General features: G+C 42.2%; 1 protein-coding gene across 2 annotated transcripts in view; it reads right to left on the bottom strand.

Moving 5' to 3' along the window:
- Positions 1 to 21845, bottom strand: part of SHQ1 (SHQ1, H/ACA ribonucleoprotein assembly factor) — a 100998-nt gene extending 79153 nt beyond the window's left edge. The window contains exons 1-5 of one of the 2 annotated variants that reach the window (XM_039230564.1): positions 21741 to 21845; positions 16497 to 16561; positions 13876 to 13998; positions 12504 to 12664; positions 3345 to 3457 (exon numbers count right to left, since the gene is read on the bottom strand). In XM_039230564.1, coding sequence (XP_039086495.1) covers positions 3345 to 3457; positions 12504 to 12664; positions 13876 to 13939 — 338 coding nt within the window. In that variant the 5' untranslated portion in view covers positions 13940 to 13998; positions 16497 to 16561; positions 21741 to 21845. Of the gene's footprint in view, positions 1 to 3344; positions 3458 to 12503; positions 12665 to 13875; positions 13999 to 16496; positions 16562 to 21091; positions 21329 to 21740 lie in introns of those variants that run through there. The other variant, XM_039230563.1, reaches the window with a different exon arrangement.
- Positions 21846 to 23663: the final 1818 nt, after the last annotated feature.

Raw genomic sequence — 23663 nt, 5'->3', positions numbered from 1 at the left:
GGTAAAAATGTTGAGTTCCATTTTGGACACGTCATTGAGGAGTCAGCGAAAACCCAGTTGCTCTCCAAACCCTTAACAACGTGACTTTTCTGCAGAGCACTTACCACAAATCCAAGTACCATCTCCTTCCCCACTAGAAAGTAAGCAGTGACCTTGTGGTATTCACGCAAATCCTGGGTATGTGTGACACTGCCTGGCAAGCAGTTCATTCAAACCACTATTTTTTGAACAAATCAGTGTATATGTGAAAGAATAAATAGATGATATTTCACTCTAACACTTTTCTCCTCAGCTTGCCATTCTGAATAAAGAGCCATGCTGGAAGCACGTGGTCCTCTCCCCAGCCTCCTCATTACCACTTCTGGCCTTGACATTCCTCAATCAATCCAAATGCCGGATGAGCAGACCAAACTCCTTAACAAATTTACAGCACTGAAAAGTTCCAATTTAAAATGGCACCCCAAATGCTACTGATCACTTTTGTACACCTCTTCTTATCTCACAGATATTTAGAAAGCTAACTGAATTCTTCCATTTTCTCCCAAAGAAGGACACAGGCAGATTTCATGAACTGAATTCAAGTAAAAGATATGCCGACAATTTAAAAAAGAAAAAACAATTTGCAGGGGGAAGGAAAGAAAAACCACTCTCGGCAAGAGAAATATGAAAACTTGGCTATAGCAGGCAAAACAGGAAGGCCTGTTACAGAATGTCTCAAGATGCCTTCCACAAACTGTAGTGTAAAAATAATATCCAAAAGGAGTTACAAATAGCAAAAAATAGATCATCAAAAACACTACATGTTTAGGGATCATCTGTTATATGCCCAATATTTTGCTGGCCTGCAAAACACACAGCAGAGAAAACCAGCACAGAATGGCGTCTAGATTTTACAACAAAAGATCTAAAAACTAATAACTATCCTAAGTCATTTATATGTGCCTTTGAAAGGCATGGATTTTTCTATATAATGGATTTACCTCATTGTGTTCTGCCTTAGGATGGAATTAAAATTAGTTTTCCTTAAGCTCCCAAAATACCAGACACCATGAGGAGACATCATGACCAGTAAGGAAAAGTCAAACAACTTGAAAGTCTCATATACTACACACTGACACATATTATGTATTATGCATGTACATTACACTTACATACATAAATGTGTAACATAATACATGCAATACATTATCTGCACAATAGGTAAAAGTTGAAGCATATCTTTTCCTCCACTGTATTAACCATTAAGAACAATTTAAAAAGCATTGTGCTAAAAAAATTTTTTTTAGTTGAAAATTTAAAAGAATTTTACTTGAACTTCACTTAACATTAACACATCTGGGTGAGTCAGTCAGTAGGTATGAATAATGGGTAAGAAATAACACAAAAATTACAATGACCCCAAGTCTTACTGTTACCAGAGAAGTTACAAAGAACCTTTACATCATGGTTCCCACTCTCTGACCTGCCCATGGCTAAATTTAAACCACTCTTGTAAGAAGTCTTCATTAAAAAATGGAAAGAACAGGGGTGCCTGGGTGGCTTAGTCGGTTAAGCATCCGACTTTCGCTTAGGTCATGATCTCGCGGTTTGTGGGTTCGGGCCCCGCGTCGGGCTCTGTGCTGACTGCCAGCTTGGAGCCTGGAGCCTGTTTCAGTCTGTGACTCCCTCTCTCTCTGACCCTCCCCTGCTCACGCTGTCTCTCTCTCTCTCCCCTAGAAATAAATAAAACGTTTAAAAAAAAAAATGGAAAGAACAGTTCGTGCATACTATTAAATAAAATGAGCTTCTGGATAAAGAAACACAGAAGACGGAGAAAAATAAGAACTGCATATAATATCACACTGCTAACCATAAATTCCAGTCTCCTAATTCTCTCAGGCCATGTAGTTATTCTTCCAGTTTTAGAAGAGAAGAGATAGGCAGATCTTCTAATTAAGCTCCCTCCCACTTGAAATTTTAGTCCTGTAAAGCTCATTCTGTTTTCATGCTGGCCCGAGAAATTTGCTGACAATGAAATTTCCCACTTTAAACATTCAGCATGATTTTAAATAGGTTTCTTCAAATTACTCTTCAGTGGACCTTTAAAGCCACAATTGGAGAGATAAAGGTAATTAGAAACGGCAATGTAAATGGAGCTGAATCTCTCAGATGTCCTCCAAAATATAACATACCCTGCTCTTACCCGGGTCCCCCTAGGATGTTGAATAGTTCCGACCATTTATCACCACACATCACTCAACGCATTTGAACATCACAAGATAGATTTCTGCCATTCCAATTAGTCTCCCACTGTGTCACAGGAGATAGAATGTTAATCACAAGAGCAACAGCAGTTAAACTGAAATAGCGCACATGAAAAGGAAATACAAAATGACAAATGGAAAGACTCTTTTCAAGTCCTGACCGAGCCATTTAGTGGTGGTATGACCTTGGGCAAGTCCCTTAACCTTCTTTCCCCAACTGTTGTGAAAATGGATTTAAATTATCACTTGAGAGCACCTGATAAGCTGAAAGCACTATACAAATAGAAGGGAATATGATGATTATAGCTGCATATATAACGGCTGAGAAACTGTTGGCCCAGAGCTTGGGAAGAATAATAATTGAGGCCTACATCAACATACGACTCACATCCTAAGAGAGCCAAGCACCCACAGAGGCCAGGTGACAATCCCTGACGTGGAAGAAGTATTGCTTTTGTGGCCAGTGAGAGACATCACAATGTGTCACGTGATTATTGATTATTCACCTATACATTAACCAGGTAAGTCTGTTAGGCAAATACAAGCCTGAAAGAGACACGTTATGGCAACAAAAAACAAGGCAGATGGGAAATACAGCAAAACTTAAAATTCGATTTTATTTATACCCTACCACAATGAATAGTTATTTGTTAATCAGACTCAGATCTTCAATTACAGGTGCCTGGAGATGAAGTGTTGGTAAAACCCTAGATTAGCCAAGAAATGCAGTAAATGAAGATTCAAATTCTTAAAAAAACGGAAACATCTTTTCATTTACATAGACCATTAATTACAAGAAAAAGTCTACTGAAAAGAACTATAAATATTCTCATGAATGCAGTATTCTACTTTTAAGCACGGCGAGGAAAAACTTACACAAGTATGTGAAGAGTTCCCCAACGCTGGAGTGATCTACCAAGATGCACATCTTAGAAAGATCGCAGAGGCCTAATCCTTGGTTGGTTAATTCACAAGTCACTGAGCCATCACTAATTTCTAGAATCCCAAAACCACAGGCCTAGCATACTTAAAAAGACACTCCAAAAAATTTCAAATCAATGTCAGATCAATTATTAAACACTCAAAAAACTCACTACTCACAGATAATGATCAGGATCAAACTTGGCCAGCTCAGCAGCCAGGCGTTTCTGTCTTCGTTCAGCGGCAGGAGTGCAATCCGGATCCTTAATATCAATAACGTCACTCAATTCATCCTATGAACACCCAGGAAAGAAAGAATAATTGCCATCTCCTATTCTGTCAGTGAAAAAGCTTATTTCGCACAAAAGGCCTAAACAAAGGAAAAATCTCATCAGCAGGCCACAATACAACCTGTGACATTTAGACTAAAATCCAGCAAATGTTTGTTAACACCTACTACTTCCCTGTTGGAAGCTTTCATGTAAGTTTTCTCATTTAATTTTTACAACAAAGTGATCAATATGTACCAGAGCCATAAACATTCATCATTAAATTTTTTAATGTATATTTAATTTTGAGAGAGAGAGAGAGAGAAACACAGCATGAGCAGGGGAGGGGCAGAGAGAGCAGGAGACACAGAATCCAAAGCAGGCTCCAGGCTCTGAGCTTTCAGCACAGAGCCCGATGTGGGGCTCGAATCCACACACCATGAAATCACAAACTGAGCCGAAGTCGTGAAGCCACCAAGGCGCCCCTAAACATTCATCATTTAAAAAAAACCAAAAAACAAAAAACCAACAACATCAACAAATAAACCCCTGCAAGCAACAGGAACAATCAATTCTTCATCTCTTCCCCGTTTACTCCTAGAGATTTTAAAGTTATTAATAGCATATTTAAGTACATTTCTAGACTGTAAGATAGAGATGCTCCCACCACATCACTAGGAAACCGAAACTTAGATTTCTGTGTGCCCCTAAATCTCTGCATGACCAGAAATCCACTAGATCCAGTCAGCCAATCTCCAGAGGCCAAGCCGACCCTGGGCGCTAGCTATGCTTACTTCCTGGTTCCCTTTCACCCCAAACACGGTTGACTGTGTGGCCTCAGCCAAGTGGTTATTTCCTATCTTTCTCCTCCTTGTTATTCTTTATCCTATAAAAACTTTCTACCTTTTGCCCCATTTTTGCAAGATCATTCACTTCCTGAAGCATTAAAAAGTCTGTCTGTATCACTGAAAACTGTCTTCTTTAATCACTTTCTAACAAGCCAAATGGTTTGAATATCAATGGTTTGAACATCTACACAGAGACTTTCCTTTTATTTCTTCCCAAGAACTAACTTAGCTGGTCTCCAATAAGGATTTCCAAATAAAACTTACATATAAAACTGTGTGCGTTCTACTTTACGAGCAGATTTAAGAATTTTTAAGGGCAATTTTGATGTATATGACTTTCTACCTGCAAATTTAAAAATCTAATCCTAAGTGATTCTCAGTTTTACTGCAAAAGTCTTCACTGACGTGTACGCACTGATACAGGGCATGTTTCCTACATCAAATCCTATAGAAAACAGGTAGAGTAGGAAAACTGTCTAGGATACCATACAGTCTTTTTTATTATTATTAGAATTATGAAGCCAACAAACCTCATACAGTGCAAAATATTCCAAAAGGTACACCTTTTTTTTTTCTTCAACCTCCCCATTCCAATTACTGAGCACAAAAGAGAAGTAGAGAAACTGAAAGAACCATAAAGAATATTAACTAAACAGAAATCCAGGGAAAGAACTTGAGAGGGTCCATGGAAGCAAACTGAAAACAGAGTGGTAAATGGAATGGCAGGTTAGTGCCGAATAATCGGGCTTACAGTCGAGAGCTGTGATGCAAACTCACAAGGCAATGCGCTAATAATAAGCTAAAGGAGCCAAGGAGACACTAGGATAAACACTCCCCATGCTATCAAAAGTTTTGCGTTAAAAAAATAAATTCTCTCATCCCTGTCACGATCCACTTAGCTCAAGTAATAACAACACTGAATCTAACTAAGCATATTCTAATACAATGAAAGGGCCCAGAAAAGTTTTTGGAAGTCACAACCAGAACATGTTAATGCTTCTAACTCCAAACATTCCAGGCAAACAGCAGATTCTTGGCTGTCCCCAAGTAAAATACGGCATTCCAAAAGTTCCCGTAAAATTCACTTTTGGGAGATTAAGAATATATTTTCCTACAGAAATCCTATTATAACTCCTATTTATGTGCTCATGGTAACCCACAAGTTTATTTCATTTATAATAAACTTGAAATAGAGTACTCTCCATACAAAGGGTGTACAGCCCCTGGCAATGCTTCCATGAGAAAATGCTTTCGGAGTTCCATTTGAATCCACCAGAAACATCCCTTCCGCAAGCAGGACAATCTGGACGCTTTCCCTCTTCCTCATCTGCCTGAAATGAACTCCTCCAGGCAAACAGCTGGAAAAGGTGCTGACCTTAGGGCTTGGGAGGAGAGGTCAAGTTATACTGGGCCCAGTGGACTCACCTCTGCTTAATGACTACCATGAGAGCCGTTTCCTGCCCATGGAACCCAAGTCCTTCTCCCCAGCACCCAAGTCACCTACTTGCTTTCCTCCTAGCCCCAAGGAGTTCCCTGCACGTCCACACATAGACATACACACACACTCACTCACTTTTGAAAGCAGCCCAGTGAAGCAGAAAAGCTGTGAATTTATAGTCAGACAAAACCGAAATAAAAACCCAGCTCCAGGGGCGCCTGGGTGGCTCAGTCGGTTAAGCGTGCGACTTCGGCTCAGGTCATGCTCTTGCAGTTCGTCAGTTCAAGCCCTGCATCAGGGTCAGAGCCTGAAGCCTGCTTTGGATTCTGTGTCTCCCTCTTTCTCTGCCCCTCCCTCACTCACGCTCTGTTTCTCTTGCTCTCAAAATTAAAAATAAACATTAAAAAATTAAAAAACAAAAAACAAAAAAGCCTCAGCTCCAGTCTCACTGGGCAACTCCCTGAATCTTAGCCTCCTTTCTGTGAACAAGTCTGGGGACACCTCCATCGAGAGGCTGGGGACTAGTCCTCTTGCTGTAACAAATTCCTACAAACTTAATGCCTTAACACAACACAGACAGATTCTCAAGTCCAGAGTCAGAATCACTCGGCAAAAATGAAGGGAAGGCAGGGCTGGTTCCTTCTCCAGGTTCTAGGGGAGAATCGGGTGCTTAGCCTCTGCCATCTTGGAGGGTAGCTTCCTTATTTCTTGGCTGGTGCATTCAAACAAATGTCCCATGAAAATACCCTTCCTCCCTCAGCTTGCATCATCATGTGGACTTCTCTCTTTTCACTTTGACTGTCTTACCTCCTTCTCATAAGGACCCTGTGATTTAGATAGGGCCCACCTTGATAATGCCTGATAACCTACCCATCACAAGATCCTTACCTTAATCATATGTACGAAGTCCCTTCAGCCACATAATGCAACATGTTCACATGTTGTAGAGACTGACACACAGACATGTCAGGGAGCAGGGAGGGAAGGAGCATCGTTCTGTCTACCACAGGCTCTTATGAGGATTAAACGAAATAATACGAGTAAAGCGTCAAGCACAAGCCTTACTACATTCAGTAAGTAGCTTCCTTTCTCAGTGTCTCCCTATTCCATGCTGTTCCCTGTACTCACTGGCCAACTTCCTACCAAGAATACCTGTCCTTCCCCTTCCACGTCCTCACTTGCCTGTAGCAATAAAAAGAGGAAAAATAGGGATTAAAATGTGACGCTTCGAGGGGCGCCTGGGTGGCTTAGTTGGTTAAGCGTCCGACTTTCGCTTAGGTCATGATCTCGCGGTTCGTGGGTTCGAGCCCCGCATCGGGCTCTGTTCTGACTGCCAGCTCAGAGCCTGGAGCCTGTTTCAGTCTGTGACTCCCTCTCTCTCTGACCCTCCCCTGCTCATGCTGTCTCTCTCTCTCTCTCCTAGAAATAAATAAAACATAAAAAAAAAATTTTTTTTAATAAATAAATAAATAAATAAATAAATAAAATGTGACACTTCGTTACTTCACCTGAACCAGACAGAAGGTCACATACAGGGTATAATCTGGGAGGTTCTAGGTAACTCTACATGTCAGAGAGTAAATGGACTAAGGGGACCACAGGCATTCCAAAATGCTGACTGCATTGAGGATAAACCCAGGCTTTCCCCACAGCCCCGGACAATCCGGTCCCCGTCTGCACTTCACCCCCAGCACCCACCTTCCGCTTCTGGCTCAAATCCCCCAAGTCACATACCAGACTTCCTTCCCTTTCTGGAACCCTGAGACTCTGCATTTATAATACATTTCTCACCAGTCAAGACTCAGTGCAAATGTCGCTCCTCAAAGGGGCCTTCTCTGGGCATCCTCAGCAAAGTAGTACCGCACAGTGTCCCACACTACCCCACCCGTTCCTTCACTTGTCACTATCTGAAATTCTCTTGTTTATTTCTTGTTTACAGGATTACTGAGCAGCTCCCCACTAGAAGATTCCATGAGGACAGGAGCCCGGTCAATCTTCTTCCTCATTGTATCTCCAGCACTGTTCCTGGCCTTCAGCATTAAATCATTCACTCAACAAATACTGTACAAGGGCCTGCTCGGGGCGCTAGAGACCCAGAAATAAATACACAGACCAGCTCGCTGCTCTCATGAGAGTAAGAATTAGTAAGAAAGCAGCTACCTTCCCCTCCCCCTTCCTTCCCCCCTTGCTCCCAGACGTAGGGCCTCCACATGGAGTTATGCAGCCCATACCCCAAAGAACTTGACCTTCCCCAGCAGTACCAGCCCCTCCAAGCTCGTCCTGTACACAGTCACACACAGTGGCCCTGTCCAAACTGCACTCTCCGGAGGACAAGAAAGAAACAAAGCCAAGTTAGCCTGGGGTAGGGAAATCCACCCTGGGCGTCCACGGACCAAAGGCAGAAAGATAAGAAGATGGGAAATGTTCAGCCAGGGCAGAACAGAAGTGATGCTCTCTTGCTTTTTTAAAGCATCACTATGGCCACCGTCACTGGAACCATTTAGAGACGGGCACTGCCAAGAAAAGGTCACGCAGGATTTACATGAGGCTCATGCGAAACGTTGGCAGAGCTACAGCAGAGACCCTCCAGGAAGGCAACGAACTGTGGGCACATCTGGCCGGCAGGTCTCCTGGAGAGAACAGCCTCGGGTCCCTGGCGCAGCTGCAGGACAGAAAGGGCCGGCATGCCAGCGTCCTGTGGTGGCCCCGCCAGCGGTCCCCGGAGCTGGCTGGGCTGACGCCCGGGGACGCCGGGACTGTTGTCCTGGCAGACCCCCCGCCGCCGGGTGAGAAGCCCCCGACTCTGAGCGGCCAGGGCAGTGTTCCAAAGGCGCCCTGGCGGCTGGCAGTGGTTTGAGAAAGGAAAGAAAAAAGGGAAGGGGGAGGGGAGATACGTCAAAAAGAATGTTTCAGCAAATAATAACTTTTGTTTTCTTATTATCAGTATGACATATGGAAGTTTCCAAACATATGCTGTATAAAAGGCTGGAGGGGAGAAAAATCACAAAGACTCCCCCTCCCATAAAGGATTACATTGTTCAATTAAGAGTAGATACCTGGGTCTTGGAATTACAAATGATGTTTCCTTTCTTTGTTATATTTTTATCATGAATACATATTGCTTTTATCATCAGAGAAAATAAAGCTATTTTTCACTGAAGGGGAAAAAAAAAAGAGACTGCGGAAAAAGTAGTAAAATATGAGCCTTCAACAAAACTTCATGGATACTTTCTCATCCAAAGGCAGAACGAGAGAAACTCTAAACTCGTGAGAAAACATTCTTGGAGAAGATGGTGGCATTTCTTTCGTCCGTCACTTGAAAACAGAGGGGATGTTCTCAAAGTTATTTATGCAGTAATCATTCCAGCTTCTCGTTGCTTCACTAGCAGAAAGAGGGTCCCATCACTAACCCTACTCAGTTAACTGATCGCTCACTTTTTAAGCACAGGGGAAGACTGTCACACACAGAGCAGTCATAAAAACATAACAGCTCTGCGACGAACGCCAATTGTGTGAGACCTGTATGCCACTGTCTCACAGAACACACCTGCCTTAACACCCCAGAGAGGGTGCCCTCTGGTTCACAGAGGGTTTTTGAAAGTTTTCACTTCCTAGCTGTCAGGAAGAATACCAAGGCCTTCTAAGTTTATTCATGAGAAAATATAATCTTGAGGAGGGGTTGGAGGAGAGGGAAAAGCGGGTGATGGGCACTTGTTGGGATGAGCACTGGGTGGTGTATGAAAGCGATGAACCACAGGAATCTACCCCCAAAACCAAGAGCATACTTTGCACACTGTATGTTAGCCAATTTGACAATAAATTATATTTTTTAAAAATCAATCAAGGAAAAAAAGAAAAGAAAATATAATCTTGAAAGACTACACGTGTCTACCGGTCTGTCCACTGGTAACAGATGTATAAGTAACAGCAACGAGGCCAGGCTGGAACAGTACCGCGAAGCGGACATACGCGAGAGCCCCGCCCAGGGCCTGACACGGGGACACGTCGGTAGCTGCTGGCTGCTGGTGCACAGACACTGGTGGTCCAGAACCTGTTACCCAAGTTCCCTGGAGAGGGGTGAACTTAAGGGCTCGGACTCTTTGAATTCAGAAATTTCAAAGAATTTAGAAAGGTAACTGGTACACACACATCCCATAGTTTATTTAACCCCTTCAAAATCTAGGGCAGCACCCTGTATTCAAATACATTACTATTTCTATGGCAAAATCTGTCAATATGTACACTAAGCGGGATTTAAGAACCTACTAGAAGACTCACATTGGTGGGGCGCCTGGGTGGCTCAGTCGGTTAAGCAGCCAACTTGATTTCGGCTCAGCTCATGATCTCGCAACTCACTGAGTTCAAGACCCCACATCAGACTCTGCACTCATGGTGCAGAGCCTGCTTCAGATCCTTTGCCTCCCTCTTTCTGCCCCTCCTGTTCCCCCTTCCCTCTCAAAAACAAACATTAAAAAAATAATAATGAAAGACACTGATTCAGATCAGGTTTGCCACCAAAGTAAATACTCAAAAATGTTTATGTTTAGAACTTTCTCTGATCCTGGTACTACACACATGGGTTAGAAGCCTGCACCACTAGTAATTTTACGAGTTACATCATCCCTCAGGATTTGCTCACATCCATAGCTCTCTTTTTCTCCCCTGTTGAGGAAAATAGGCATTCCAACAGCTTAGAATAGCAATGCTCAGCTAAAATTTGAACATTTTAATGATTTTAGATCATCAAGCAAAAGGCTCGAGAATCATCAACATCAAATTCAGTGATGCATTTCTGAAGGGAAACAGAATGATGCAATCAGGGGCTTCAACTTCGCTGACATTTATTTTTAAAGCTGGGTGACAGGTGTCAAGAGATTTGGTGTCTTAGTGAAGACATTCAGAAAAATGTAGAGAATATTTCATTATACTTTTTTTAAATAAAGCTAAATTACTTGTTGAACATTTTCAACAGCTACAAGAACGTGGCACCTAAAGGACTTGGCCTGGGCTTACGTTATGGCATTCCAGCATCTTCTCACCACCCTGCTAGAAATCCCTTGAAAGGATCTCCCCTCAAGGGCAGCACCGAGACAGCACGTTCCCCAGCCTCAGAAATGATGTCCCATCTGAACGTACAATCCGTACTAGGCCTGCCGGACACGCACGAGCGTTCAACTCAGCGCTCCGGACAGGTAAGCCCCGAGCAACTGACCACGGAGTTGCTCTCAGCTGATCAGCTGAAGTCCACTCACTGCAGTTAGCGCTGGGCACAGAACGGACTCTGTTCTTACTGCCTCAGAGGTGACCAAAAATGTAATGAGGGAGACGGAATACGGAGAGACCGTAATTCAGGAAAAAAGCTTATGAGGGTTTTGAAGGGAGTATCTAATCAGCATTATTTGCTCAAGTAAATCCCAATTTTGTTTCCTTGAAGGAGTCTGGAGAGCATTTTACAGTTTTTAGGGCAAAAGTCTTTCTAGCATCCTATTCTTTTTTCAGAGTTTTTATAATGTAGCATCTCCTTAAGTTTTCTAAATGCCCTTACAAAGTAGGGGAATAAATTTATCCCTATTTGATAAAGAAGAAACAAAACTTGTTTGTGGTCAAATAATTGACCTAGCACCCCAAATATAAGCAGCCATGGAAGTGGGACTAAAACATAGGCAAACCTTTCTTTAGTAGATTCAAGTATGTCTTACTGTAAATAAACCATATGCTAAACAGATTTCATATCCTCTGCCCAGACAGGGATCAAAAAACAAAACAAAGCGGGGCACCTGAGTGGCTCAGTCCATTGTTTCCGAGTTCAGCTCAGGTCATAATCTTGTGGTTTGTGAGTTCGAGCCCCACACACGGCTCTGTGCTGACAGCCCAGAGCCTGGAGCCTGCTTCAGATTCTGTGTCTCCCTCTCTCTCTGCCCCTCCCTTGCTCATGCTCTCTCTCTCTCTCTCTCTCTCAATAATAAATGTTTAAAAAAAAACTGTGCTAAAAAAAAAAAGCAGAACAAAACAAAGAAAACCCTGTTTGTCATGGTTTCTTTCATTTAAAAATCAAACAAAACAAAACAAAATAAAACCCTAAGCTAACGGTTCAAAAATACTTTCATCATATAAAGGATGCATTTTCTATAAAACACAGGTACAAAACAGTTCAAAATTTCTCCTCTCCATTTCATTCTCCCCACGTAGCCTAAAATAAAGTAGAATTTCCTATGTTTTTTGAGGAAGAGAGTGATGTCATTCCCTTTTAGCCTAACTGACAAATGATCGGGTTCTAACAAGAGATTACATTCAACCCCCACCAAGAGTAAATAGACACAAGTGCCTACTGTACACCAAGAACTACACAATTCGATCAAAAAACACAAATTCATTCTCACCGGGAACATTCTGTCTCATTTATATTTACAAACCAGAAGAGATGTCATGTAATCATCTTCATTTTTCAGAAGCATAACACAAAGATTTCCAGTAAGTATGAGGAGAGAGGAGCTCCGTTTTGTGTTTTGGAAACTTCATGTCTGGAATACTGAATGAAGTGGAAAAAAAGGAAAGTAACAGGACATCTTACATCTGTAAGCACAGTCTGAATGGGCAGAACTGCCAATGCAATGGAAAGAAACTAACATCTGTGCAATCACTACACAGAAGCAGCTGGGACTTGTGCTCTGAATACATCACCTCCTACCATCTTCATTAAAGATCTTCAAGAACTGAAGAATGAATTGAAAATATCCAAATGGTAAAACCCTATACACCAAAGTTTTTTAGAAAGACATCATACCTGTAACCGCTGAAACACTCCGGATCGTAAGTTTCCAAATCCATAGTGGTACTGCGGATTCAGAGAACTTTCTGATACCTCTTCATAGGGGGTCTGTTCAATTTCCCAGTCAAACTCTTCATCCTCATCTTCTACTCCTCCCTCAGAAACTTCAGAAGCACCTGAACGTGTTAAATATTAATTTATTCAAGTATTGGATTTCCTAGGTACAACTTGGGGAAGAAAAAATATAGGAAAAAAATGACTGCCCACATGCACTGAAAGGCATGTATAAGAATATGCATAACCTCACAATTAAAAAAAACTTTTTTTATGTTTACTTACTTTTGAGAGAAAGAGAGCGTGCACACACAAGTGAAGGAGGGGCAGAGAGAGACGGAGACACAGAATCCAAAACAGGCTCCAGGCTCTGAGCTGTCAGCAGAGCCCAAAGCGGGGCTTGAACCCACGAGCCATGAGATCATGACCTGAGCCGACATGAGATGTTTAAGCAACTGAGTCACCCAGGTGCCCAAACCCCACTATTTTTAATAGCTTACCCCCCCGAAAAAAGGAACCAACCCAAAGGCCTTCAAGACTAGGATGTATAAATAGCAAATGCAATGAAATCAAACAAACCTCAGTTATAGATAGAAAGACCTCATTAAAATATTAAGTGAAAGAAGCCAGACAAAAAACATACAGCCTGAGCTATACACACAATTCAAAAACAGGCAAAACTGAAGGTAGCAGTAACACAGGAGAGGAGGGAGGGAGATATGACAAGAAGCGGCCAAGGGCAGGAGTCCAGGGTACTAGAAACATTGCCTTTCTTGACCTCAGTGGTGTTCACTTCATGTAACGTGCTGAATTATAAACTTCTGATCTAAGCTCAAGAGGCCATCACTTTGCAAAAGACAGAGATGCTGTTTCCACTGGTCCAAAAATGTGACTGACATACTGATTCAATAAAGTTCTTTTTGTCTTTAAATTATATGTCACCGGGGCACCTGGGTGACTCAGTCGGTTAAGCATCAACATCGGCTCAGGTCATGATGTTGCGGGTCACAAGTTCAAGCCGTGTGTTGGTCTCTGGCTGACAGCTCGGAGCCTGGAGCCTGCTTCGGATTCTGTGTCTCCCTCTCTCTCTCTGTCCCTCTCCCACTCACACACGCTCTCTTTCTCTCAAAAATAAATGTTTCAAAAATTAATTAATTAAAGAGATTATATGTCATCAAATGAGCTATTTTCACATTTTCATGTGATGTCCTTATCCTGTCACCTGAAGGATTTTTCTCCCATTTCCTATCTGCTATATCCCTTTTCCCCTAGAACACACAGCATTCCAAATATTCTGTTCACCTTTATTTCTTCTCAACTACAGTAAACATACCTATTTCTTCCACGAGTGGTTTGGCAGTCCTGGATTTTCTCGGCGCCAGAAGAGCAGTTAACATGTTCAGCCCCTCAAAATGCTGGCCAGGGGTTTCTTTCGGCAATCGAATAGTAAAAATTCCTTAAAGATAAATTCATTTTATACTTAGCTCTGTTAAAAAAAAAAAAAATCAAAGACTTCACAAATATACCTAAGAAATACATATCTTGGTAAATTATAATTCTATTTCATAGGGCTCCAAAAGTATGCCCTTGTTACATACTTAGTGAATAAAATCAGGATAGAAAAAGGCTCAGGCACCTGGGTGGCTCAGGTAGTTAAGCATCCTACTCTGGCTCTGGTCATGATTTCGTGGTTTATGAGTTCAAGTCCCACATCGGGCTCTGTGCTGACAGCTCAGAGCCTGGAGCCTGCTTCAGGTTCTGTGTCTGCCTCTCTCTCTGCCCCTCCCCTGCTCCCGCTCTGTCTCTCTCTCAAAAATAAAATAAACATTAAAAAAAACTTTAAAAAAAAAGAAAAAGACTTGAATAGGGTTTTTCAGAATCACTGATTCAGATGTCACCTATAAAAGAAATTAATCTGCTAAAACCGCAGAATGCTTTAGTCTTATACAGTATCCCCTTAACCTACTGATAACATTAAAAGTCCAAGCTAAAACCTCTAAAACTCAATGGCCTGAGAAGGTAGTGGCTTAGAGTTAGCCCACAACTATTTATAAGATTTATTTCGGGACTAGGAAGGAAAATCAGGATATCTAACCCAATGAACAGTAGCAGGTTCAAAACGTCACAAAATCTTAGAGCAGTTATGGCTTAATAAAGTTCTCTGATATCTCAAGAGACATATCGCCGAAGTCAAAGGCACACTCAAATTCTACCTATGTACTTCTTTTCTTTCCCTGACTAGGTGTATCACCTTCATCGAGGCTACCCCCATGGACTTATTACATTATTTACTACTGTGAACTTAAACTATTTTTTACCTTTTTCATTGTACTTCAACATACTTCAATACAGTTGACTCTTGAACAACATGGGGCTTAAGGGCATGAACCTCCGTACCGTTGAAAACCTGTGTTTAACTTCTGACTCAAAAATTAGCTATGAATAGTGTACTGTTGACCAGAGACCTTATAGATAACACAAACTGTTGATTAACACATATTCTGTATGTCATATGTATTAAATACCGTGCTCTCACACTAAAGAGAAAAGAAAATATTAAGAAAATCATAAGGAAGAGAAAACACATTTACAGTACAATACTGTATCACAAAAAATTCGCATATAAGTGGACCTGTACAGCTCAAACCCACATTGTCTGAAAGTCAAGTATATATCAAATACAACTCAACCCAAATACTTCCACATGTACAAACTTCCTAAACCCCGGGGACTTTTGAAATTTAATAAATTTGTTTTAATATGCAACTTCCCTGAATTAAAACCAGACTTACTATCTCGAGAGGCAGTTTCATGATATTTCATTATCATATCATTTCCCTTGTGTTATGGGTTCTAACTCTGTTATTTAACTCTTTCATGCCATCCTTCCTCTCTTACACTAGTTTACTGAGGTCAATAAATAATCCCCTAATAAATTACACAAGAGCACACAGGGTATTCTTACTCCAGATCCAGATAAGGTAAAAATAAAATAAAGAGGCATTTACAAAAGGAAAACAAATGGTTTCAAGGCTAGCTAAAATGAAGGACTTATCAATCCTGAAAAGAAAATGCAGTTGGCCTTTAAATGCCACCTTTAGACAATGTCTCTCTCACCTGCATGTTATTAAGTTTAAAAAGTATACAAGAAAAATTTGATGTGCAGCTTTCAAAAATCAACCACATCTTGTCTCATATAATCTAACTTTTTAAAAAAATTTATTTATTGGTACACCTGGGTGGCTCAGTCAGTTAAGCATCCAACTTCGGCCCAGGTCATGATCTCTGGTTCACAGGTTCAGGCCCCGCGTTGGGCTCTGTGCTGACAGCTTGGAGCCTGGAGCCTGCTTTGCATTCTGTGTCTCCCTCTCTCTATGCCCCTGCCCCTCTCACACTCTCTCTCTCTCTCTCTCTCTCCAAAATAAACAAAAAATAAATCAATATTAAAAAAATGATTTTAAGTTTATTTATTTGGGGGGGGGGGGCAGAGAGAGAGGGAGAGAAAGAAAATGACAGAATGCCAAGCAGGCTCTGCTCTGTCAGCACCAAGCCCGACATGGGGCTCAAACTCACGAACTGTGAGATCATGATCTGAGCTGAAATCAAGAGTAGGTCACTTAACCAACTGAGCCACCCAGGCACCCCCACATAATCTAACTGTTAAACACTTCCTCAATGTAGAAGTAGAAAATAAAACACCTAGAAAACAGAAGCAGGGTATTTAAGTAACTTTAAAGAATATTGTGAAGTACTTTACAGGACTGAGGAAATTGTTAATTGTCAAGAAATCCATGAATAATAGGCACTGGACATAAAGAAACAATGAAGTGTGACAAGGACAGACTGCATTTGCCATACATCTAAAGGTCCCCAGAGTATCTTGAAAGATTATGATGTAGTTATTCTAACATGAAGAATCCAAAGAAAAAAGTAACAGAATTCCAAAGGCAATACCTTTATCTGCATCATAGGATCCTTGTTCATTTCCATTTTCTACAATTCTTCCAGGAAGGGTTAATCTGCAGATTTAATAGATTACATAAAGTCCTTAAATTACAGAGTATAAGTGACCATCAATGATAGCATACATTTACCAGTGAAATCTATCAACCATTTTAAAAGGCAATTCCTCAGCATTTTGTAACATTTTGCAAGCTAAATAACTTACATTTCTTCCCTAGCTAAGATAAAAGAAATCACAGATGCCTCATCTTTCTGTCTGAATACTCCCTAGTCACCAATAAAAGTGATACTTAAAAAGAAAAACCACAATAAACATTAGTTATCACTATTGCTACAGTACTTTCGTCTTCCTAATGAGTAAGAGACTTATTAATGTACCTGGTGCCTGACGGAGCAGGGGCTCCAGAAAGGTGTACTAAATGGCTCCCTCCCTCCCAAAAGAATTTTTAAAACGGAAAACAATAAAGAAACAACTAAACTAATTATTTACTTGGGGCAAACTACTACTTTAAAAAAAAAAAAGCAAAAAGCAAAAGTGTTTTTCTCAAGTCTCATTATTACTACACAAGGATTTCCCCCTCTTTCACTGTAAAGGAAATGAACTGATTTTCCTGTTTCCAGTTTTACTCTGGTTCAGTCGGGTCTTCCACGGAGGCCCCAAAAGAATTTTTCTAAAATAGATATCAGGGGCGCCTTGGTGGTTCAATCGGTTTAAGTGTCCGACTTAGGCTCAAGTCATGATCTCATAGTTCGTGGGTCTGAGCTCCGCACTGGGCTGTGCTGACAGCTCGGAGCCTGGAGCCTGCTTCAGATTCTGTGTCTCCCTCTCTCTGCCCCTCCCCTGGTCACAAGCATTTGCGTGCATGCTCTCTGTCTCAAAAATAAACAAATAAGCATTTAAGTAAATTTCTAAAAATAAAATAGAAATAAGATTGTCACTTTTCTAGTGAAAAAACTTTTATGGCTGCCAACATCAACTACACAATGTACAGTCATCAGTACCACGTAGCAGACAAGCTCAGTTCCATTCCAAACTTAAAATGTGAGGCTCCTTTCCACCCATATCTCCCTATTCATATGCCTCCTATTCTACCGTAATAATAGTAACACCAACAACAACAACAACAAAACTTGGCAGGTCTCAAAAGGCCCAGGGCTGCACAACCCAGTTACTTTTGATCTTACTGCCTCCTGGAGCCATAAAGCAGTTTCCAAACCAAAATCCCTTCTAAGTCGAACATATGGAGTCAGTTTATGGATAAAGTAGCTTGTTTTCATGGTTACAAACACTAACTTTACTATCAGAATCTGAATGTTGTCCCAGCTCTGCCATTTGCCACCTCTCCACTTTCTTTGTAGAAGTTAATCAACCTGAAAGCTCATACACTTCATCTGTAAGAAGTGAAAAATAACAGAATCTACCCCAGAGTTACTGTAAGCAGGAAAGGTTCTTACTGTGAAGTAGGTAAGTACTCAACAAATGTAAGCTATTAATACCAATGTCCTTCTCCTAAACTCTAAGTACAGAGTTAAATTCTTACTGCAGAAGAGTGAAATCGTATTTGTTCACAGACCTGCCGCCCCAACAGACTCTCAGTTCCCCAAGCAGAGGAGCAAGGAGGTTTTATCCGCCTCTGCTGGACTGAAGCCAATGGTATTTTCAAAGATGGCCCATCTCTCATCACTTCTCCCAATTGTGGGGTCTATGTCCTCTCCCCCTGAAATTGAGTGAGCCTACAAGTGTCCACAGATAAGTGAATAAGTAAAGAAGTTGTAGTGCATGTGTGTATGTGTAAGTGTGTATATGTATATATATATGTACGTATGTGGGTGAGTGCATGCATACATACACATACACACACACACACACACACACACACACACACACACATTTGCTCAGCCGTGGAACATTATTACTCAGCCATAGAAAAGAATGAAATCTTGCCATGTACACCTTAGTTGGATCTGGAGAATAATGCTTAGTAAAGTAAGTCAGAGAAAGACAAATTCCATATTTCACTCATGTGTGGAATTTAAGAAACAAAACAAAGGAAAAACAAAAAAGAGACAAATAAAAAAAATAGACTCTTAACCATACAGAACAAAATGGTGGTTACCCGAGGAGAGGTGAGGGCAGGGGGTGGGGGGTTATGGGTTAAATAGGTAAAAGGGAATAAGAGCACTTTTATCATGATGAGCACTAAGTAACATGTAGAACGCTGAATCACCATATTGTATACCTAAAACTAATATAACACTGTATATTAAATATACTGGAATTAAAATAAAAATAATTAATTAAAAAAAAAATAACTGAGTGGCCCTGGGGCCAATACAATAAAGTAGAAATGCCAGTGTGATTTCTGAGTTGAGGTCATAATGATATGGACCTGCCTTGCCCCCTGGAGTACTTGGCTTCTGGAACTCTCAGCTCGACCCCCCACTCCCCATGGGAATCAAAGCCCACCACGCAACACACCACACAGGGAGGTCCTGAGAGTACACGGGAGCGAAGCTGTGCCCGGGCCGCTCCACCAGTCCCCAGCTGCTCTGGCTCTCGCTGGGGCAGCTCCAGCCAAATGACTGCAACTGAATTAAAGGTCTCAAGTCAGAACAGCCCAGTCAGGCCCTCACCAAATTCCTGACGTACAACCAGGGCAAGAAGAGTTAGAGAACTTGTTTTACAGCACTGTTGGATTGGTTATGCAACAGATAACTAGAATAACAGGCCCTTATCATAAATAGTGTCTCCGGTTTACTGACCACATGGGCATGGTAATAACAACTACGCATCCATTATCTCAATCCTCACATCAGCTCTGGACGATCATTAATATTAGTCCCATTGTAAAGATTGGGAAACCGAGACTGAATAACTAGCCTTTAAGTCCCAGAACTGGTTAAGTGAGTTGAGACCCAAACGTGCCCAACTCCCCAGCCCCTGCTACTCAAGGAATGGATGAATCTGTGCAAAAATACTCTTTAAATTGTTTTACAAATAACCTCTTAACTGGGCTTCATCAAGACTCCCAAATTTAAGCAAAATGGTTTTTACTTTGAAATTTTCTGTTATTGTATTTGTTTAATTTTACATTCCTATCTCATTTAAGATATTTTCTCTGAGCCTCTGATAACTCATCTGTAACGCGAATAAATAACAGGAACTACTCTGCAGGACTGTCCTAAAATCAAATGAGACAATCCACATAAAATTTTTTACCTGAAGTAAAAAATTCAGTAAATGTTTACTGCCACCATCACCATCTCCTTCCCATTCTTCATGCCTTGCCTTAAGGATCACTTCTTCACAGTCTTTCCCTGGCCACTGTACATTTACACAGGCTCCCTTTTATTTTCTATCAGTGCACTTGACTTCCCTTCAGAGCACTTACCGCAATTTGCAGTGATACTTTTACTTGCTCGTTTATTGCTGTTCTCTCCTCACTAATGTAAACCATATGAGACACCACTACGTCTCCAATACCCAAAACCCAGCCTGGTGTAAATAAGTCAAAGGAACAAATGAGTAAAGAAATAGGAAAGTGCAACTATGTTAGGGCTTCATGAAAATCTCAGCAAAACAGGTTCCGGCCCAGTGAAGGAATCAGCCCGACTGAAGAGCGAGGTTTATTAGGAAAGTACTTGGGCAGAAAAGGTAGGCTGCAGCTACACTTGGATGAGAAAGATTAAGAGAATGCATTCTGCGTAGCAGAAAAGGGAAAGGCAAGGAAGGGACTGACAATGTTTTAGGAGGAATAATCTGCACTGTCCTCTGTAAAAAGAAACTAATCTCCATGCCTATTTCCAAGGCGAGCTCGCTGTCAAGGTTAAATGAGATAATACACACAGATACACATGAATACGTCTTACGTTATGCATTAGGTGAGCTGACTGGGCTGTTGCTACTTTTACTACGGTTCTGTAAGGAGAAAATGCAAACGGACAGGCAGGTGCTGAGCGGTCCTTACTGCGAACGGACAACAACCGCAACTGAAGTGCAAACTCAAACAGAGAAGTTAGGAGGAAGTAGGAGAACGACGTTAATTTCGTGTCAAGGGGGCACAGAAGGGAGAGAATAAGGATCAGGAAGCAGGGAGCGGCCAGCCAAGGGTCGACACAACTCTAAGCACAACGTCGACTGAGAAAAGTCAAAAGGACTGGTCGGGTGGGGAAGTGAGCGCGCACCGTCCCGGGGCAGGCGAGAGGCTGAGTGGACCCACGCAGGACGAAAGCAAAGCACAGTCAAAAGGCAGTACAACTAGGGCGACAGGACAGACATTGCAAAGGCTCCAAGGTCCCAAACGCCAGCTCTTACAATGGCTCGAGATCTCTTTACGGGTGGGGATTTAACAAAGTGTAAGAACGGAATGAACTTCTACAACATGTGGAACGCACGCCTCACGAGGTCATTTCCGCAGCACTGAAAGAAGCTGCGGAGATCTCGGGAAAAGGCAATCATTACATCCCTCGCTCTTGCCTCTTTCCTCGGTAAGCCGTTACCCAAGGCGTCACTGAGAGATGAATGACCAATCATCTAATCAGTCCCCTAAATACGCTCCTTCCAGGGCTGGACACCGAGAACTCGCCTGAGAAAGTACGGCTTGGCGTAGAACCTGAAGTCGACCCCCTCGAAGTAGACGTCAAACTCGGAGACCCGGGCGTAGGGCACGCGGATGGCGATGGTCAGGAAGTCGGGGTCCTGGCTGAGGTCGAACGCGGGGGTGAGCATGGCCGCGCAGGATTTAGGACTTAAACTCACAGCCACTGCGGTCCTGCCGCTCCAACTCCCCAGTAAGTACCCACGCGCCGAGACGGGTCTGGTAGCCAAGGCGCTTCCGGCTCGAGCCGGAAGTGTTTGCGCGTGAGGCAGGAAGTCCCGCCCCACGCCGATCTCCATGGAGACAGGACGCTGTTCCTGGCAAAAGAGCGTGGAGCGTGGCGATTTGACCGCAGAAATGGAACCAAGGGCAAAACTTGAAAAAGCCGGGACGAGTATCCTCCTTAGACCCACCAAGCCTGTTTCGAAATCCCAAGACATTTTTAACATCACCGGATTTGTAGGTAGACAGACCTGCGTTCGAATCCCTTCTCGGCCACCTCTCCGCTTTAGACTTTAGGAAAATTACAAAATGTCCTAAAGCTTCAGATAACTCTTCGATAAAATGGCTGTAACAGTAGCCCTGCAGAGGTGTGAAGATAACATGAAATTATGCAAGTACAGCTCTAACAACGTACCTGGCAGGGTGTCAACGCCCCATGTGTGGAAGCAGTCACCACAGAAGCCACAGCAGCTTCGTTACTGTGGTTTTCCTTAGTTCTCACCTGCCTTGTCAACAATTCCGCCTTTCTCCAGCCGCCTTCCGTCTTTCTCTGCCCATTCCTCTTCTCCCTTTCCCTCTCTTTATCTGTTACTTTCTTTCCCTTCCGAATTCCTGGAGTGGTTTTCTCGTATACAGATCGTCCATCTCACTAACCTCATTTAATCTGTACTATGAGCTTCAAAGAACACGACTCAGAGAGGTTAAACACTGTATCTTAGAATCATGCATCTTACAATTATTAGAACCCAGGACGTTGACTCTTGAATCCTGTTAGTGCCTACATTGACAAATTGCTGTCCCTGCGTATCCCTTCTTTCCTTTTCTCACTTTTCTCCGTACGCTTTAGTCTATGCTCCTCATACGCTCCCAGTACCCGTCCCACTGATATCCATCGTTTCCTACATATTCCCTTGGCCTTGGTTTCTCTTGTTGCATTTACTGTTATTCCACCAGGAACTAGAGTAGTCCAAGAAATAGTATTAACTTCCTGGTTTTAAATGTCAATGGGGGAGGGGGGGGCCTGGGTGACTCAGTGTGTTAAGCGTGCAACTTCCACTCAGGTCATGATCTCCCCGGTTTGTGAGTTTGAGCCCCGCATGGGGCTCTGTGCTGACAACTCAGAGCCTGAAGCCTGTTTCAGATTCTGCGTCTTCCTCTCTCTGCCCCTCCCCCGCTCATGCTGTTTCTCTCTCTCAAAAATAAAAAATGTTCTTTTAAAAAAATAAAATAAAATAAATGTTATAGGAAAGAGGTGAGAGTCATCGCTGGGGTAGTGGGCCTCTAAAACCTTTTCAACCTCCAATTTTTATGAATCTTAAAAATTAATTAGGACCCCAGAAAATAACAGTAGGAGCACATAAAATAAAAATTTCAAAATAAAAGCCACTCCTTAACTCTGGGAGGTTTTTTAAAAATAGTTTATTTACTTCTGAGAGAGAGAAACGGGAAAGGGGCATAGAGAGATGGGGACAGAGGATCCAAAGTGGGCTCTGACCTAACAGCAGTGAGCTGGATACAGGGCTCAAGCTCACCAATCATGAGATCATGACCTGAGTCGAAATCCAATGCTCAGTTGACTGAGCCACCCAAGCACCCTGACTCTGGGAGTTTTAATAAACACAAAATAAGAGGTTATGTGTGAAACATTTGAAAGAGTGCCTTTTATCCTTTTTAAGTTTATTTTAGTATTTTGAGAGACTGAGAGAGGGCAAGCAGGGTAGGGACAGAGAGAAAGGGAGAGAGAGCATCCCAAGCAGGTTCTGTGCTGTCAGCACAGATCCAAGCTGGGGTCTTGATCTCAAGAACCGTGAAGTCATGACCTGAGCCAAAATCAAAAGTTGGCTGCTTAAACAACTGAGCCACCTGGCCCCCTGAAAGAGTACTCTTTAAACATTCATCTATTTCCCAGGTAGCAGAAGGATTAATTGAATTAAGTGAATACTCTGTATGTGCCAGCACTTTGCCAAATCTTTTTTAATGATCTCCCTTTTCCCTCCTGACAGCTGTTTAAAGTGTGCATTCTATATCCCAATGGCGGGCACAGTATCTCACAGCTGTGAGTGGTGCAATAGGAATCGAAACCCAAATGAGTCTGATTCCTGGGGCTGGCTCTAATATACTATAGAATTGACCCTATATTACCAATCCCTCCGATAATACCATGTACCCCGTTGTTCCACACTGGGTCCAAGCCTGTCCGCTTTAGACCATAGGTACTAGCATAGGCACTCAATACTGAAAATGAATTGGTGCAAACTTGAAATCAACAAAAATCTCAAAAGGTCCCTTCAGATAGGCCTTTGGCTACTGTAGAAAGAATCTTTACTTCTACTAGGGG

This window comes from Hyaena hyaena, unplaced genomic scaffold (genome assembly GCF_003009895.1).
Source record: "Hyaena hyaena isolate Hyena2069 unplaced genomic scaffold, ASM300989v1 scaffold_48, whole genome shotgun sequence".
Lineage (NCBI taxonomy): Eukaryota > Metazoa > Chordata > Mammalia > Carnivora > Hyaenidae > Hyaena > Hyaena hyaena.
This window is presented reverse-complemented; position numbering and strand designations above follow the sequence as displayed.